We start from the raw sequence: 15,659 nt of genomic DNA on the forward strand, positions 1-15,659 counted from the left end.
AATTTCAAACTGCGCGACCGTTTCTCACCTGCCCTGCGCTAAAGCTGGGCGGGGGGCGGGGACTGGACTTAATTCCGAGAGAGAAATACGCAGGGCTCGAGCCTTCCGCAATTCACAGAGCCCTTTTACGCAAGTGACGTCAAGCACCACTGTTGGCTGCGAGGAGGGAGGGGCACGTACTTGGCGCAAGGAGGTCGTAGAGCGTTCCCGCCATTGGCGGCGGTTAGGGCGTTTACGCAACGGCCTGACGTAGGGCAGGACGCGTTAGTCGGGGGGAAGGTTCTAGAAAAGCGGCGGCAGCGGCTCTAGCGGCAGTAGCAGCAGCGCCGGGTCCCGAGTGGAGGTGCTCTTAGCGGTGTTGTTTCTCGAGCAGCGGCAGTTCTCACTACAGCGCCAGGACGAGTCCGGTTCGTGTTCGTCCGCGGAGATCTCTCTCATCTCGCTCGGCTGCGGGAAATCGGGCTGAAGCGACTGAGTCCGCGATGGAGGTAACGGGTTTGAAATCAATGAGTTGTTGGAAAGGGCATGGCGAGGCCGTTGGCGCCTTATTGGAAGTCGGCCACCCGCCTCCGTGGGAGAGCGGCAGCGAAATTGGGCCACTTCAGAAGCGGTTGGTCTCGGGGTACTTTTGAAGGGGGGTCGTTAGCGGAGGCCTGATCGTTCCGCACCTTCCCCACCCTCAGGCTCCCGGCGCCATTTCCCTTTGCTGGGGGTGGGGGATGGGGAACTTCCACATGGCGGACGCAAGCCGACTTCGGTGGAAGTGGGGCGCGGAGGCGGGAATTCTTACTCCCTTTTTACAGCACGCTGGTTTGGGGACCCTGGCGTCCGCGCGTTGGAGCGTTTCGGCGGGCTGCGGGTCCTCGCGGGCGAGGCTGCGGCTTCCCCTCCCCCCCTCGCGGGAACCGGATTTGGCGGCCGCCATTTTCGTTTCTCCTCTTTCTCGCAGCGTTTTCCTTGTAACTCTCTAAATTCAGCTAGTTTGAGTCTTTTATCAAAGAGTAGAGGTGGTTCGCCGGTTTTTTCTCCTTTTCGGGCCGTTTTCATGCCGTTTCGAGGTGGATTCTGAGGGTTTGGGAGCCTGGATCTTTAAAGTCCTGCGCACCTCATTAGAGGCTCGCTGCCTTCCCCTCGATGAAATGGCGCCATTGCGTTCAGGCGCCGCACCGCAGGGCGGGGGGAGGGGCGGCGGTCGCTCGGCTTCGGAGGTAAAACGATCTAGGGTGTCGGGCCCGGGTTTGAGGCGAGCCATACGTAGTACAAAGAAAACGTTCTGTTTTTCAGCCCTTGTTCCTTTGCGTAGCGGTTTTAGCTGGGTTTGCGGCGATTAGGAAGGCGGTTACATGGCAGGAAGCTTTAGAAATGAAAAACCGAAATTCGGAGCCATCAGGGTCCTGTAGGTTATGCGGGAGGTCGTGGGGAAGGTGGTCTTCGGGGGTTGGGGGGGGGCGGTGTGCCGAAGGTTCCGAATCCTTTTAATTTCCTGAAGGCTTCCCTTATGAGGAATTGTAGAAATTACTCGGCTTTTAAGTAAGATTTTTACTGGGAAATTTTTTACGTGGTAAGCTAGAAATTAAGATGAAAGTGCAATAAAAATGATTTTAGTTGTGCTCTGCTTAAAACGTGGCTCAGCCCTTCAGTACGTGTATTGCTGTATACCGAACTGTTTTAGGCTGGGCTACTATGTATTTGAACTTTGTCACTTGCTTTTCTCATTTATGTTTGCAATCATGGTTGATAACATTGATAAGCTTAAGGTCTGAAGCGAAGGGGGTCTACCTGGGTATTTTCTTTGACCCTAAGCACGCTTATAAAATAACTTTGTTTGTAATCAATAGTGGACAGCGGGTAAGTTTGGAAATGAGGTAAGTAATGAGTTTTTCCCTTTTGTTAGTGATATGTAAAAAATTTGTAGATGTGTTTTTAATTAGATTTATTTGGGTTTAAGGAGCATTTATTGAAAATACTTGGAATAAATAAAGAATCCGAATATCAATATGCCAAGTAACCATTATAACAGACGGTTCTTAAAGTGTCTCAAGAGCTAGTTTGATAATTTCTTTATAAATTTTTCAGAATCCTGAAAGGTTAATTCTACAGGAAAAAAACCGAATGTTTATTAGTATCATGCATGGATGGAGAGAGGAACCTCTTTAGAAATGTGGGTTGAGGGTGTAGTACGATTTGCTAGGAATAAAATACCTTGCTGTGTCAGAAAGTACTTTTGACTGTTTCTTTTTCATTATACATTCTGGACATTGTAACTTCGTTTCTGAGTATTTATAGTTTTTTAATTTAACCAACTGAAAACAGTATAATGACCCAATCTTAACTGATAATCCATAATACAGAGCTTTTAATGCAAAGTATTTGCTTGCTTGTTTGAGATTTCAAGCCTAGGCTCTGTTTCTTTTCCCAATGAAAATTCGAGGTGTTATGCTGTGTTGTTTGCTAGAAGCCTAAGTTAAACATCGTGAAGTGTAAAATAAATGGTAGTGCTACGCAACTACTGGATACAGTGTTCATTTAAATATCTTTATGGTTTTTGAAAAGTGGAATGATTGCAGTCTTGTTTCTACTTTTTAATAGCTCAGTAATAGTCCAGATTCTTTCTCTGTTAGTACTTTTAGGAACAGACAGACACTATTAAATCATTCTGTCTTGGTCAGAAGAGAGAATCTTAAAGATATGTTGGTGTATATGTTGAATACTTAAAGCTTTTTTTCTCTAGTGGAGACTTGGTATATGGGGAAAGAACTGTCTTTAACCAGGTTTTGGGGGGGTAAAAATTGAGTTTCATTAGAATCACCACTAGAGGGAGCAATGAAGGGAAAATAATTACTTCAAATAGTGAATTCTGAAATAACAAGTTTATAAGAAAGAAGCCAACAGTTCTTACAGTTTAAGAATTTATATTTAAACTGAATATTTAAAAGGTAACTTCTCTGTTCTAGGATATAGAATTGAATGGAAATTTTGATAAGAATGCATTAACTTCTCAGTCACCAGGGAATAAGATTTGCTTTTTTTTTTTTTCCAGAAATTTTTTTTAACTAAGTGGTATTAGATGTGTTTAAAATGTTTGAATGTGAAGTAAATTTAGATCAAGATTTAATGACTTTGAAACTTGTGTAGTTCAGCTGAGGCAATTTTTTTTGGTGTAACACAACTAATATGCAGTTTAACATATGGTTTAAATTTGATGTAAGTTTTTTTTTTCCCCCCCAGAAAACTTTAGAAACTGTTCCTTTGGAGAGGAAAAAGGTACTCTGCCAGCAGGTCACCTCATATTTAAGAATTTAATTTCCTGTATACAAAGAGAAAATGTAAATAAAAATTGAAATGATGTTTTCCTTTGCAGAGAGAAAAGGAACAATTCCGTAAACTCTTTATTGGTGGCTTGAGCTTTGAAACTACAGAAGAAAGTTTGAGGAACTACTACGAGCAATGGGGAAAACTTACAGATTGTGTGGTATGTTAATAAAGTGCTTGCAGATAATAGTCCTTTTAACTCCCCAGGCTCATCTGTTTAAAGTGTTAGTGAATCATTAAGAAAAGTTTTAAGTTCATGTTCATTTTTAAATGCTGTAAGTAATGAGATTAAATAGTAACTCTACTCCTATGCATTTAAGGTCATGAGGGATCCTGCAAGCAAAAGATCAAGAGGATTTGGTTTTGTAACTTTTTCATCCATGGCTGAGGTTGATGCTGCCATGGCTGCAAGACCACATTCAATTGATGGACGAGTGGTTGAGCCAAAACGTGCTGTTGCAAGAGAGGTGAGTGAATACGTAATTTGTGCAGTAGATAATTTGGGGGAAATTTTTTTGAGATTAGAAAGTTATCCATGTTTCGCTCCAAGTTTTGTTTCCTCATTAATGCTGAGTGGGGTTTCTGTGTTTTTCATTTCTTAGTTTTATTTGAAAGACTAGGTTCTTAATCATTTTGCCTTATGTAGTATTTGAATATAGAGTAGAAGTCATTTGTTAATCAGATAGTGTGCTTTTTCCTCTATTTCAGGAATCTGGAAAGCCAGGGGCTCATGTAACTGTGAAGAAGCTATTTGTTGGTGGAATTAAAGAAGATACTGAGGAACACCATCTTAGAGATTACTTTGAGGAGTATGGGAAAATTGATACCATTGAGATAATTACTGATAGGCAGTCTGGAAAGAAAAGAGGCTTTGGATTTGTTACTTTTGATGACCATGATCCTGTGGATAAGATTGTGTGTAAGTGTCTGTAATAAGTGCTAGGGGTGTGTGGTTCTTTTCACTATTAAGTTTTGACTGTGTTAGCTCTTAAGATTTTGTATAATTTTGTAAAAAAATAGTTTGTAAGTTAACTAATACTATATATAGAACATTGACTTAGGGAATCTGAACTTTTCTTCCAGTGCAAAAGTACCATACCATCAATGGTCATAATGCAGAAGTGAGAAAGGCTTTGTCTAGACAAGAAATGCAGGAAGTCCAAAGTTCTAGAAGTGGAAGAGGAGGTAACTTCAATTCCATTTTTTCTTAAGATTTATGGTGATAAGTGTTTGTTACTAACCATGGTATTTATTTTAGGCAACTTTGGTTTTGGAGATTCTCGTGGTGGTGGTGGAAATTTTGGACCAGGACCTGGAAGTAACTTTAGAGGAGGATCTGGTAAGTCTTCATTCTAAGTTTAGAAGGGTGAATGTTCTATGAGTTAGTTTTAATTCAGTTCTAGGCGATCCAAGCTAATTTTGAAAGTTTTAAGAGTTTTAAAGTAGGTTCTATCCCGGTGGAATTTTCTGATTTTGCTAGGCAGGAGATATTTTGAAACATGGTGTTAAAACGATACTTAATCAGGGACAAATAATTGTAGAGGTCCATTTAATGGTCCTCATTTTCTGGAAGAATTGAATTTGAGGTTTTTCTGAAGAGTGAGTGGAAACCCTGTAGGGGGTTTTAACCTGTAGTCTTACATAGGTTAATCTGGTTAATAATTAGTACAGTACCAATAGAAAAACTGCCCCTGTCCAATATCATTCCTATGTATGAATGAATGGAAGATTTTAAGTTGAGGCTTGCCGGCTCCAAGCCCTCCAGCTGAACAGTTATCCCTGTCCCGATGGTGAAATCTACACTCTTTAGTGTCTAAGGATAAACTGGTATCACCAGTGTTAATAGGTTAAGGGGGAGATGGCTTCCTAATAATTCTTATCCATAGATATTAGCAGGTAACTTGGAGGAAAGGGGGTAAGAAATTGAGAAGCTTCAACAGGGGTAAAATAAATAATCATGATCCTTTTCTTCTGCTCCTAACAGATGGATATGGAAGTGGTCGTGGATTTGGGGATGGCTATAATGGGTATGGAGGAGGACCTGGAGGTCAGTTTTTTCTTCTCTTTAGTTTATGTGTCTTAAGATTTAATCACTGTGCATGCTGTCCATTTGAGAATACAGATAAAGTTTTTCTTAATGTTTTACCTTGATAACTTATATAAAGGGATTAGGTGATAATGATTCAATTATTTGGCTTTTCTTATTTACATCTTAGCTGTTATAAACCTGAGCAAAGTATGCTTGCAGACCTAAGGAGGGTATACTTGGAGGTGTTTGTAAACTTTGCAAATTCAATTGGGTAGATTTAAAATGAGAATTTAAAAATCCTATTTAAAGATGTCTGGCTGTTGCCCATGAAAATGAATTGGACATAGATGTGATGATTGTATGTTGGTGCCTTTTTTTAAAAATACAGAATGATGGTTATGAACTAGATCAACATATAAGGGGCTATATGTAAGAACATTGTGTTGTGTCAGCTCTTAACCAAGATTAAGTCCTCCAAGAAAATATCCCGAAAGTCCACAAAGGAAATTCCAGAACATAAAAGGGTGCTCCTGTGTCCAGCTAAGGTTGTGAGCCACTGTTAAATATTAAGTGGCGTGTATGTGTATGTGCATTTATATCATGTATGTTTTGTTGGAGTACAGAAAAGAATGATACTTGCTTACAAAATGTCCTGATAAGAAAGAGACAGGACATTTAAAACTGAGCTGATAAATAGACCTGATTTCTGGTTTTGCACTCAACTATGCTTCTATATTTCACTATTTCCAACTTTGAAATCCAAATCGATTTTGTTTGAGAAAGATGTTTTTGTGTTCTGTGCAAGTAACCTGAGACTACCAATTTGTGTTTGAGCTAATGCAAGTTTGCTAATTTCTGGTCCTCCCCCCATTTCTACTCAGGAGAAGGCATTTTATTTAAGAGGCATGGTAATTCAAAGGGAAATATGAATTGGGAGCTTAATCTTTTGGACCAGTAGGAAATGTGGCTCCTCTGCTTTGTCCCACTTGCCTAAACATCTTGTCTGTCCCATCCCTTCAACCTTAAACAAGATACAAAACAGTATTTCAGGATACCTTGTTTTATGGGAGATTTGTGGCATTGCAAATACTTGTTTCTTTCCAAAGGTTGGAACCACTTGGTTGTGGTAGGTGCTCCCCACCCCCAACTGTCTGCCAAGGATAGTTACTCAGAATCTGCCCTTAAGGCTATTGGAGAGAAAATTTTAAGAATGACTATTTTACTTTTTAAAAGTGTGTTTTGGAAAATTGGAAATGGGTGTGATAAAGACAGTTCAAATGGCATTGAAAATACTAAGTAATTACTTAAAGGCTTATTTTATAATAGGTGGCAATTTTGGAGGTAGCCCTGGTTATGGAGGAGGAAGAGGAGGATATGGTGGTGGAGGACCTGGATATGGCAACCAGGGTGGGGGCTACGGAGGTGGTTATGACAACTATGGAGGAGGTAATAAATTCACCTGAAACCTTTATTTGGGCATTTGGATTGGAATTCCTGACTTTTAACATGAGCTTTTTCATTTCAATGTTGTCAAGTAGTTGCCTTATTTAAAAACTGTAGATAGGTGTTTTGCACTTATTCTGATGATTTGTTTTTGTGGGAGACTTGTACTAAATAGTTGGCATGTATCACTGGTTTAATGCTTGTGTTCTAAGGATCATGGTGCAAAAACTTGGAATTTTTTTTTACAGGAAATTATGGAAGTGGAAATTATAATGATTTTGGAAATTATAACCAGCAACCTTCTAACTATGGTCCAATGAAGAGTGGAAACTTTGGTGGTAGCAGGAACATGGGGGGACCATATGGTGGAGGTAATTTACTAGATTTCTTAAATGGATATGATAGAAATACTAGTGGTTCATGACTTGAAAGATAGCAATAATTCATTTATGCTTAGATAACATTTTCTGTCAAATAGTGTTACTGAGATTAAAATTTTGGGAAAAATTTTGAGGCAAAGCTAATAACATTGTTTTGGGATTGGTGTGGCTGAGGTGGGATGTTCACTGATACAAAATATTTTAGGATTGGCAAAATGGATATTTTCAGTGGGGTGTTGTTCCCTTTGGCTGATGAAATTGCTGAGTACGTGGCAAGTGGTATAAATTCCTATGAGTTGTCTCTTCGAAAGTTAATTTAGTAAATTTCATTCAAACCATTGTTAATTCTTGAGAAAAATTTTCAGTAAGACCAAAAACAGATTACTTACACTTGGTATATACTTTAAGAAAAATCTTTCTGGAGTTCCCTTCGTGGCTCAGCGGAAACAATCTGACTAGGAACTGTGAGGTTGCAGGTTCCATCCCTGGCCCTCACTCAGTGGGTTAAGGATCCGGCATCCCTGTGGCTGTGGTGTAGGCTGGCAGCTACAGCTCCCATTGGACTCCTAGCTTGGGAACCTCTATATACCGAACGAAGATGTGGCCCTAATAAGACAAAAGACCCCCCCCCAAAATCTAACTTTAAATCTTAATGAAGGAGAGCACTCTAAAAGAATGAAAGTCGTAAAATATTTTTGAGTTTAAAGGACAGAATTGTATTTATGAATGCGGGTGATTTTATCTCTTGAGTAATTAGGTTAACTAGAAACAGTGGTCTCTGATCTGTTTGTGTTTAAGAGTGTATGGGGATAAAATAAAATCAACTATAGAATTTGGCTTTTCATGGGAAATCAACTAAGTTTGCTTTCTCTTGTTCCAATTCTAGGAAACTATGGTCCAGGAGGCAGTGGAGGAAGTGGGGGTTATGGAGGGAGAAGCCGATATTGAGCTTCTTCCTATTTTGCCATGGGTAAGTAGCTTTTAAGTTTCACATTATTATTGTCTTGGGAGACCTAGCTGCCAGGAGTTAAAAGCTTTTTAGGATCATGTTATCTTTCCTTAAAATCTGGTTAGATGGATAATTTCATAACCTATTTTTTTTTTACTCTTTACTTCTGTTGAAACAGGCTTCACTGTATAAATAGGAGAGGATGAGAGCCCAGAGGTAACAGAACAGCTTCAGGTTATCGAAATAACAATGTTAAGGAAACTCTTATCTCAGTCATGCATAAATATGCAGTGATATGGCAGAAGACACCAGAGCAGATGCAGAGAGCCATTTTGTGAATGGATTGGATTATTTAATAACATTACCTTACTGTGGAGGAAGGATTGTAAAAAAAAAAAAATGCCTTTGAGACAGTTTCTTAGCTTTTTAATTGTTGTTTCTTTCTAGTGGTCTTTGTAAGAGTATAGAAGCATTCCTTCTTTGATAATGTTAAATTTGTAAGTTTCAGGTGACATGTGAAACCTTTTTTAAGATTTTTCTCAAAGTTTTGAAAAGCTATTAGCCAGGATCATGGTGTAATAAGACATAACGTTTTTCCTTTAAAAAAATTTAAGTGCGTGTGTAGAGTTAAGAAGCTGTTGTACATTTATGATTTAATAAAATAATTCTAAAGGAAATTGTGTAATTATAGACTTTTTATTTTAAATAAGTTAAGGAGTGGGTAGTATAATTAAGGTCCATTGCAAAGCTGTTGTTATATTTGTGTAAGATAAATGCTGGTCAGAGATAAAAGTGTGTTGTCTGCAATTCATCAGGATTAAATTACCTAGATAACTTAAGGGATATCTCTGCAAGGAGAAACACCTTTTTAGATCTTTTAGATGCTGCTTCTTCAATGCAAGGAAAGGAAATAACCCCAGCGAGGTACTCTTCAGGGATACAGGTCTAGTACAAGAAAACTCTTGACGGCTACTAAGTTCAGCCAGTCTTAAGAAACTGTGCTGTTTCTACAAAGCTTTAACTACAGTAGTTTATAAGGATGCCAACGAAAGCTGAGGGTGTAGAGCAAAATAGTTCTAAGCTTCAGTTAAACTTCTTTAGGTAAGATCTCATTTACTTTTCCTTTCTTAATTCTCCTCCCCAAAAGATAAACTAATACTCTTCAATGATCTTTCAGTATAGTGGTTCTCACGTAGTTTAACATAGCTTATAAATTGAGTTTAACAATTTATAAACTCAAGAGAATAATTTTATAAACCCTGTTTTCCAATCTGTCATTTACTTAAATTATTTCGGTTGTTTTTCCTTTTTTTTCCTCCTTTCCCATCCCCCTCCCCCTCTATGAAGATTCAGGTGCTTAACATATCATTTTTTTCCCTGCTGGAATTTTAGCATTGATATGAACCATGGACAAGTATATTCTGCTGCCACAAAGACTGTAAAGTGCTTCATTTCAACAGCTGAGGCAAGCCAAGTGATCATTAATAAAGCTTTTCTTGGTTCCTTCAGTGGTGTTGGTAGTAAAATGGTAGGTAAAAGTTAGGCTGCAAGTTCAATAAATCATGAAATTTCCCATCGTTACATCCATGTGTATTCACATTTCTTGGATATCGAGCATTTTGAGTGAAATAGGGATTTTTATTAAAAATAAAGATGTTTTGTTGTTCTGTTATTTTGATATGGTTCTAGTTTACATGCCTATCAGGATATCAGGCTAAGGAGGAGGTATGGCAAGACGGCTGAATATTTTCAGATAATTTATATTTATGAATAAAATGCCTATAAACCCTGTATGTATCCAGTACTAAATACTTGAGTTTAAATGTAATTCTTTCCCAGTTCCCTAGCTTATAGGAGAGGAATAATAGGTTGGCTGCTGAAATTTCATTTCTTAAATGTCATCAGAGATTGATTGCCTGGCTTTATTGCCTTTTCAGGAATGTGATGATCAGGGCATACTCTACTGTATGTACCTGTGAGTCTTCTTTGATCCTAAGACCACCACTGAAGTTATTTAGGTTCTTTGGACAAACATGATAAACTTCTTCAGATACTTTTTTTTTCCTTTGGCAGGAAGGTGTCTTGCTGCAGGTAACTAATGAAGAAGTGGTCAACCACAGAGTCTTCAAGAAATAAGAAATTCTGTACCATCTGAAAGTAGTTCTGTTGGTGCCTTCATTTTAAAAAAGCACTATTTAAAATTAAAGGGAAATGTTTTCTGATAAAATAACAAGACTTATTTAGTATAGGTTCTTAATATAAAATAATTACAAATTCAGTGTTGTTTGTAAAAGTAACATCAGATCAGCTAGAGAAATGTATCATGTTTTGAACTAGGTTTTGTGAGTAGAGAGATTAAAATTTATTTTAAATATAAAGTTTTATAAAATAAATACTTTTGTATTCAAATATTTGGTGTAATGTTTACACATAAAATGTGATTCTTGTTCTATGAACATTGAGTTGTCTAAAGGATTGCCATCCCCTAGATTTTTAAAACAGTTTCACAAAGCAATGCATATTCCCTTTTCCTTTCAGTATTGATAGACAAATGAGAAAAGCATTGTGGACGTTATTGGCTGTCCCTAATAAAATGCCATTCTTTATACCCTGTATATTCAGCGTTTGAATAATACTACAGATTTCTGGCTTTGCCTTGTTTATTTAACATTCCTGGTGGTGGTTTTTAAATCATTACAAAACTTTAACCAGCTAGAGTGGTCCAAAATAAGTGGCTTTGCAAAGCACTGAGAAAAAAAATCTTACTATATCAAATGTGAATTAACTGTTTTGTTTTATGCTGAATATCAAGCAGTCGTCTTTAAAGGGTTAAACGTGATGGGTAAAATGTAATAATAGCAAGCAGCAGCTTGTTCACCTGGAATAATGGAAAAACACAGAAAAGTAGGGAAGAAACATGGTGAAATTGTTTAACTATTCCTTTTGGTTTTGATAGCTATCACAGGTAAGTTGATGGCCAACAGAAGATGAACTTTCTCATTAAAATTGTGCTTTTTTGCATTATCAAACAAACGTATACACTTGGGCCTTGGATTTATTAGGAAAAACAACTTATTTTTAAGGCATTAAAATGTCTAGCTATACAAAGAAGTTCAAACTTGAAGATAATGAAGTTGGTATAGTAACAGGGGGAACATGTTAATAGGTTGAAATGAACTAGCTTACTGAAATGCAGTAATATTGAATACTTTTTTCCTATGTGTGTATGTTGTGTTGAACTAATCTTAGAGAAATTGAAATCCGTTTTGTTGTAAAAGAGCTACATCAGGGTGTGCTGTTTTCCACCTTGGGCTAACCCTTACTGCTGTAGAGTACATTTAAAGCCAATTCTTAGGGCAGCTTAGAGCACAAGACACTAGGTACCTTACAGGGGAGATCAGCAACTTGGCCATGTGGTGATAGCTGAAGCTTAGGATTGCATTCAGAAAATGACTGGGGCTGGGAAATACAACATCTAAAATGGCCTACTGTCTGGCAGGTTGGTGAAGCAACAAAGGAGCCCTCAAAATAACAGCCAGTGTGTTTAAAAAGTTGCTTTCCTGCTATGGATGGGGAGATTACAAGATCCAAGAAGTGTTTGGGAGCCCATCTTGGGGGCTGGCTCACATACCCAGGGTGTTAAACTTAGGAACGACCTTGAAAAGGGGAATATTCTGTGGTTTTTAACAGCCCAGTTGGGTGCATGAGTTCAAGTTGATCTGAAAGTGACTTTACTATTTGTATTAAGTACTGAGAGCTGGTTAAGGGAGGTGTTTATTTGCTAGCTCAAACTTGTCTATGTCTATGCTTTTGGAGAAAGGAAAGAAACATTACTAATCTTTGTACCCAAAGTCCATGTATACACTTCAGCTGTACAGTCTTTAGTTGGGACTCCAACTTGAATGCTATCACTGCTCTTACCTTGTTGTCCAGTTACTAATTCATATCTGAAAAGATGTGGGGGGTGGGACTGATCCTGCCATTGAAACAACTTTTAAAAGTAACCGGAAAAATGCTAAATGCTAGGAATTTTGGAAAATTGGCTGGCTTCTGGTTATGTATGTCCGTGCTGGAGCTGCCTTGAAACCAACCCAAATGCTCCTGCTGTCATTCAGCACACATTGATTGGTATAGATCTAATTTCACCTGTGAGGATGTAAACTGGTCTGGGGATGGCCGCTGGAATGTTGTACTAGGAGAAGGACAAAATGCTGAACCAGATCTCACATTAAAATAGTTCAACCGATGTGGATTTTTTTTTTTTTTTTAAACAGGAAAGATGTCTGGAAGGTAAGGTTACTTCTATGTTGGGAACAATTCAAATGAAATGTGAATTTGGGCTAGTACACTGAACTCAGGAGGGAAGACGACGACTAGCAGAAAATGTACTTCACAGAGGCTGATAAACTACCAGATGTGAGAGTTAGTCTTTAAATCCCTAAACAAATACCTGGAGACAGCTGGGTACTTGGTACTTAACAGACCATCTCTATTCAAGTCTTTATGCATCCATGTTTTCAGATTGAGAAGACTTGACATGATTACTTGCTAGGAATGGGTCAGGTAGCCAACAGATTTACCCAAGTTTCCATAAACTGCATAGAGGTAAATTGAGAAACAGATTATACCCCTTTTCACAACAGCCTTTTCAACTCCCATAATATTTCTAAAAATAGTGATTTTAAAGTCATGGTGTGCCGTTCCACTGAAATGTTATCAGTGATGGAGAGTAAGCTTCAGTTTGTACTGTAAAGTCCAATGGTTTTTGTTGGGCAAGGTAGCTGGAAACTACCCTGTTCTAAGTGATGTGCAGCTGGATACTGAAAACTGGTCACAATGCACCAAAAACCTACCTCTCAAATCTTAAGAGTCATCCTAGCTCTCTACTCTCCCTTCTCTTAGTGATGTAGTGTTCTCTTGTCTAATTTTCAGGTATTTGGGTAGAATGTTGTGCTTGATGAGCAGACATTCACTTAAATTAATTCTGTAGCATTTTACATTGTGGACTTGAAATTTGTGGTGGTCATCTGCCTTGAAGCTCTGTGTTTAAGACATCTAAGGTGTGAACCCTTGCAAAAAGCCAACCTGTTAAAACATCTTTTGAACATAGTTGTACAGAACTGGTTTAAAAGTAATCAAAAGCATTTTGTTAGGGCTCTAAACAAATTTCTATGCATTTATGTAACCTGAAGTGATTCTAATGACAAGACACCTGATACAATCTGGGCAGTTAAACTGGAAACAATTTCCTAAAGTTAGCTTGAGTTGTTTCAAGTGCCATAATCACTAGGATAAATGACTAGGTCATTCTCATCCTTTTTATCCTAAAAATCTTTCATTTTCCTCAGTATTTTCGCTTTGGTTATAAAGTCTTCTTGGGTTCTTAAATGGACTTTTAGATGTTTTAATTTCAAAGTCTGAATTTTTGGCATCTCATAGGCTTTTTAAAACATTTAAAACTCTTGTGTTCTATGTGTTTAGACTTGTCAGCTTGGTGTTAAAATTTTAATGTTATGCTGCTCTAATTGTTAGGTATTCACCTATACTACTTGTGGGTATTTTGGAGAAGAAAAAAAATCCCAGATAAATCTGCTTGGAATTTCTGTACAAAAGGGAAGTTAGTACTTTTTAAATTCAGGTATAAAATTTATTTCCACAGAAAAAGTATTAATAATAATCTAAAATAGCTTCTGAAATCACTATACTTAAGGGCTAACTAAATGAAAATGGTGTTTGCTCTCCTTGAAGTGACTAGCTCACAAAAGTGGATTGTTAATGAAGTTTTCGTGTCACCCTGTTTGTACATACTATTAAGAGGATTTCATGAAAAGTTGTTTCCCCCAGGTTATAATGAAATCCTAAGCGTATCCATATAGCTTCAAAGTGTAGCCTTCACCAGACTGACTTAAGTAGCATTACTTACAAAGATACTGAAAATGAGCTAGGCCTTGAAGCAGATTGAATGGTGTGTGGCCCATTGTATCACTTTCTGAACATTACTACTTTGTGCATACTAGTGGAATCCGTCTTCAATTTTTTTCACGTTTTCGTTTTCCCTTTTCGTTTTCCTTTTTGTGGCCCGAGGTCACCAACTCCTTGGGTACAATCAAAACGCTTCCATCTTGACTGCATTGAAGAGCATACTGGCTTGGATTGACTGGCCTACCTTCATCATCTCTTAATCTACTAAAAACATCATGATAAAGGTCATGCAGTTTCTGTCTCATTATGTTTATAGCCTTATGACACTGGATTCGCTCTCTTTTAAGGGTTTCCTTTTTAGCTTGCAAGTTACATACGTCATCTTCCAGATTCAAAAGTACATCCAATTTGCGCTTACGGCAGTTCTGAGCAGCAACTTTATTTTTCCCTCTTCGTCTAATATCACGGATAAGTGACAACTGTAAATCTGTCAGGTAGTGTCTGCTTAGCATACCGTTGAAAGACTCTACAGGCATGCGGACAATTTCATCCACTGAAAAAGGGATGTGCAGAGCTTTAGCGCGCCGTTCATCACGGCTTAAGTTTCTGTCTGTATCGTTGTGGCACCTGCTCCTTATTTTCTGTGATTTCCCAGGCCATGAGAAAGATTGAGAATTGGATTCTGGTGCACTTGGCTGTATGTGGTAAGTGTGGTTGTGTAATATGTGTTGAAATGCAAGGGCCTCATGAAAGTGAGAAACACTCCTCTGATCTGTGTGACAAAGCTTACTGGGCTCTGCATGATAGCCGCCTACAGCCCCTTCAAAATCATGTTGGGAAAGAGATTCAAGGTCACTACTATAACCTATAGCACCTTCACATATAGAGTGAGAGGAATTAGACTTGGTGACAGAGGTGCTACTGAGGCTCGAGTTTAAGGAAAGTCCAGAATCAGAATCTGGTTCTTCAAAAAGCTGAGAAACTTCCATGGGATCAAAGCTGCCTTCTGTGGCCAAGGACATTAAGTTTATCTCATCAAATATGTTTATATCAAGGTCATATAGAAGATCCTGACTGTCAAGTGGAAGAAATCCTGTCAAATTAGTTCCAGGAAAGGGCTGTTCAGGATTAAAAGTAGAATTTAACTGCAGAAATGGTTCTTGTGGCTGTGAAATCCGTGGTGCTGGATCGCTTCTGAAAACATTGTCAGGACACAGCAACATGGCCTCATGGAGATTCACATCTTGACTTATAGCCTGGCTAAAGTTATGTGTAGGAGAATTCATGCCATCATTGATACTTCCTGGAAGAGGAGGAATAATATCTCCCAGTGAGATGCCCTGAAAAAGGAAAGGGAAAAACACTGAATATATGCAAAAAAAAAAAAAAAAATTTGGGGGGGGGCTTTCCATATGTGGACGTTTCTGGACCAGGGTTTTTTTTGGGGGGGGCTTTCCATATGTGGACGTTTCTGGACCAGGGATCAACCTGCACCACAGCAACAAGCCCACCAGCTGCTGCACTGACAAAGCCAGATTCTTAACCCACAGTGTCACCCATTAAACATGTTTCAACAGTATTTAAAGTACCTAACAATACTTTTCTCTCGTCAATTCCTCTTTGT

The 15,659-nt window shown here is 38.4% G+C and overlaps 2 protein-coding genes across 19 annotated transcripts in view; one reads left to right on the forward strand and one right to left on the reverse strand.

Moving 5' to 3' along the window:
• On the forward strand, positions 31 to 10,728 carry HNRNPA2B1 (heterogeneous nuclear ribonucleoprotein A2/B1). Of its 18 annotated transcripts, none has more exons than XR_002340389.1 (13): positions 31 to 488; positions 3,229 to 3,264; positions 3,362 to 3,472; positions 3,633 to 3,779; positions 4,021 to 4,231; positions 4,396 to 4,497; positions 4,571 to 4,651; positions 5,297 to 5,359; positions 6,668 to 6,787; positions 7,033 to 7,155; positions 8,051 to 8,134; positions 8,292 to 9,641; positions 10,187 to 10,721. XR_002340389.1 is itself a non-coding variant. In XM_021078978.1 (12 exons), the coding sequence occupies exons 1-11, from the start codon at positions 483 to 485 to the stop codon at positions 8,110 to 8,112; spliced, it is 1,062 nt and encodes a 353-aa protein (XP_020934637.1). In that variant the 5' UTR covers positions 31 to 482; the 3' UTR covers positions 8,113 to 8,134; positions 8,292 to 10,721. The 18 variants fall into 18 exon arrangements, 8 of the variants coding, with proteins under 8 accessions (XP_020934637.1, XP_005673365.1, XP_020934638.1 ...); XR_309107.3 differs by having other exon boundaries at positions 231 to 488; positions 9,506 to 9,641; positions 10,187 to 10,728; XR_001302435.2 differs by having other exon boundaries at positions 231 to 488; positions 9,506 to 9,578; positions 10,187 to 10,719.
• Positions 8,259 to 15,659, reverse strand: part of NFE2L3 (nuclear factor, erythroid 2 like 3) — a 36,918-nt gene continuing 29,517 nt past the window's right edge. Inside the window, exon 4 of the mRNA XM_003360190.4 lies at positions 8,259 to 15,375. Coding sequence (XP_003360238.2) covers positions 14,143 to 15,375 — 1,233 coding nt within the window. The 3' untranslated portion in view covers positions 8,259 to 14,142. The remainder of the gene's footprint in view (positions 15,376 to 15,659) is intronic.

The sequence above is a fragment of the Sus scrofa genome, chromosome 18, assembly GCF_000003025.6.
Source record: "Sus scrofa isolate TJ Tabasco breed Duroc chromosome 18, Sscrofa11.1, whole genome shotgun sequence".
In the NCBI taxonomy this organism is placed as follows: domain Eukaryota; kingdom Metazoa; phylum Chordata; class Mammalia; order Artiodactyla; family Suidae; genus Sus; species Sus scrofa.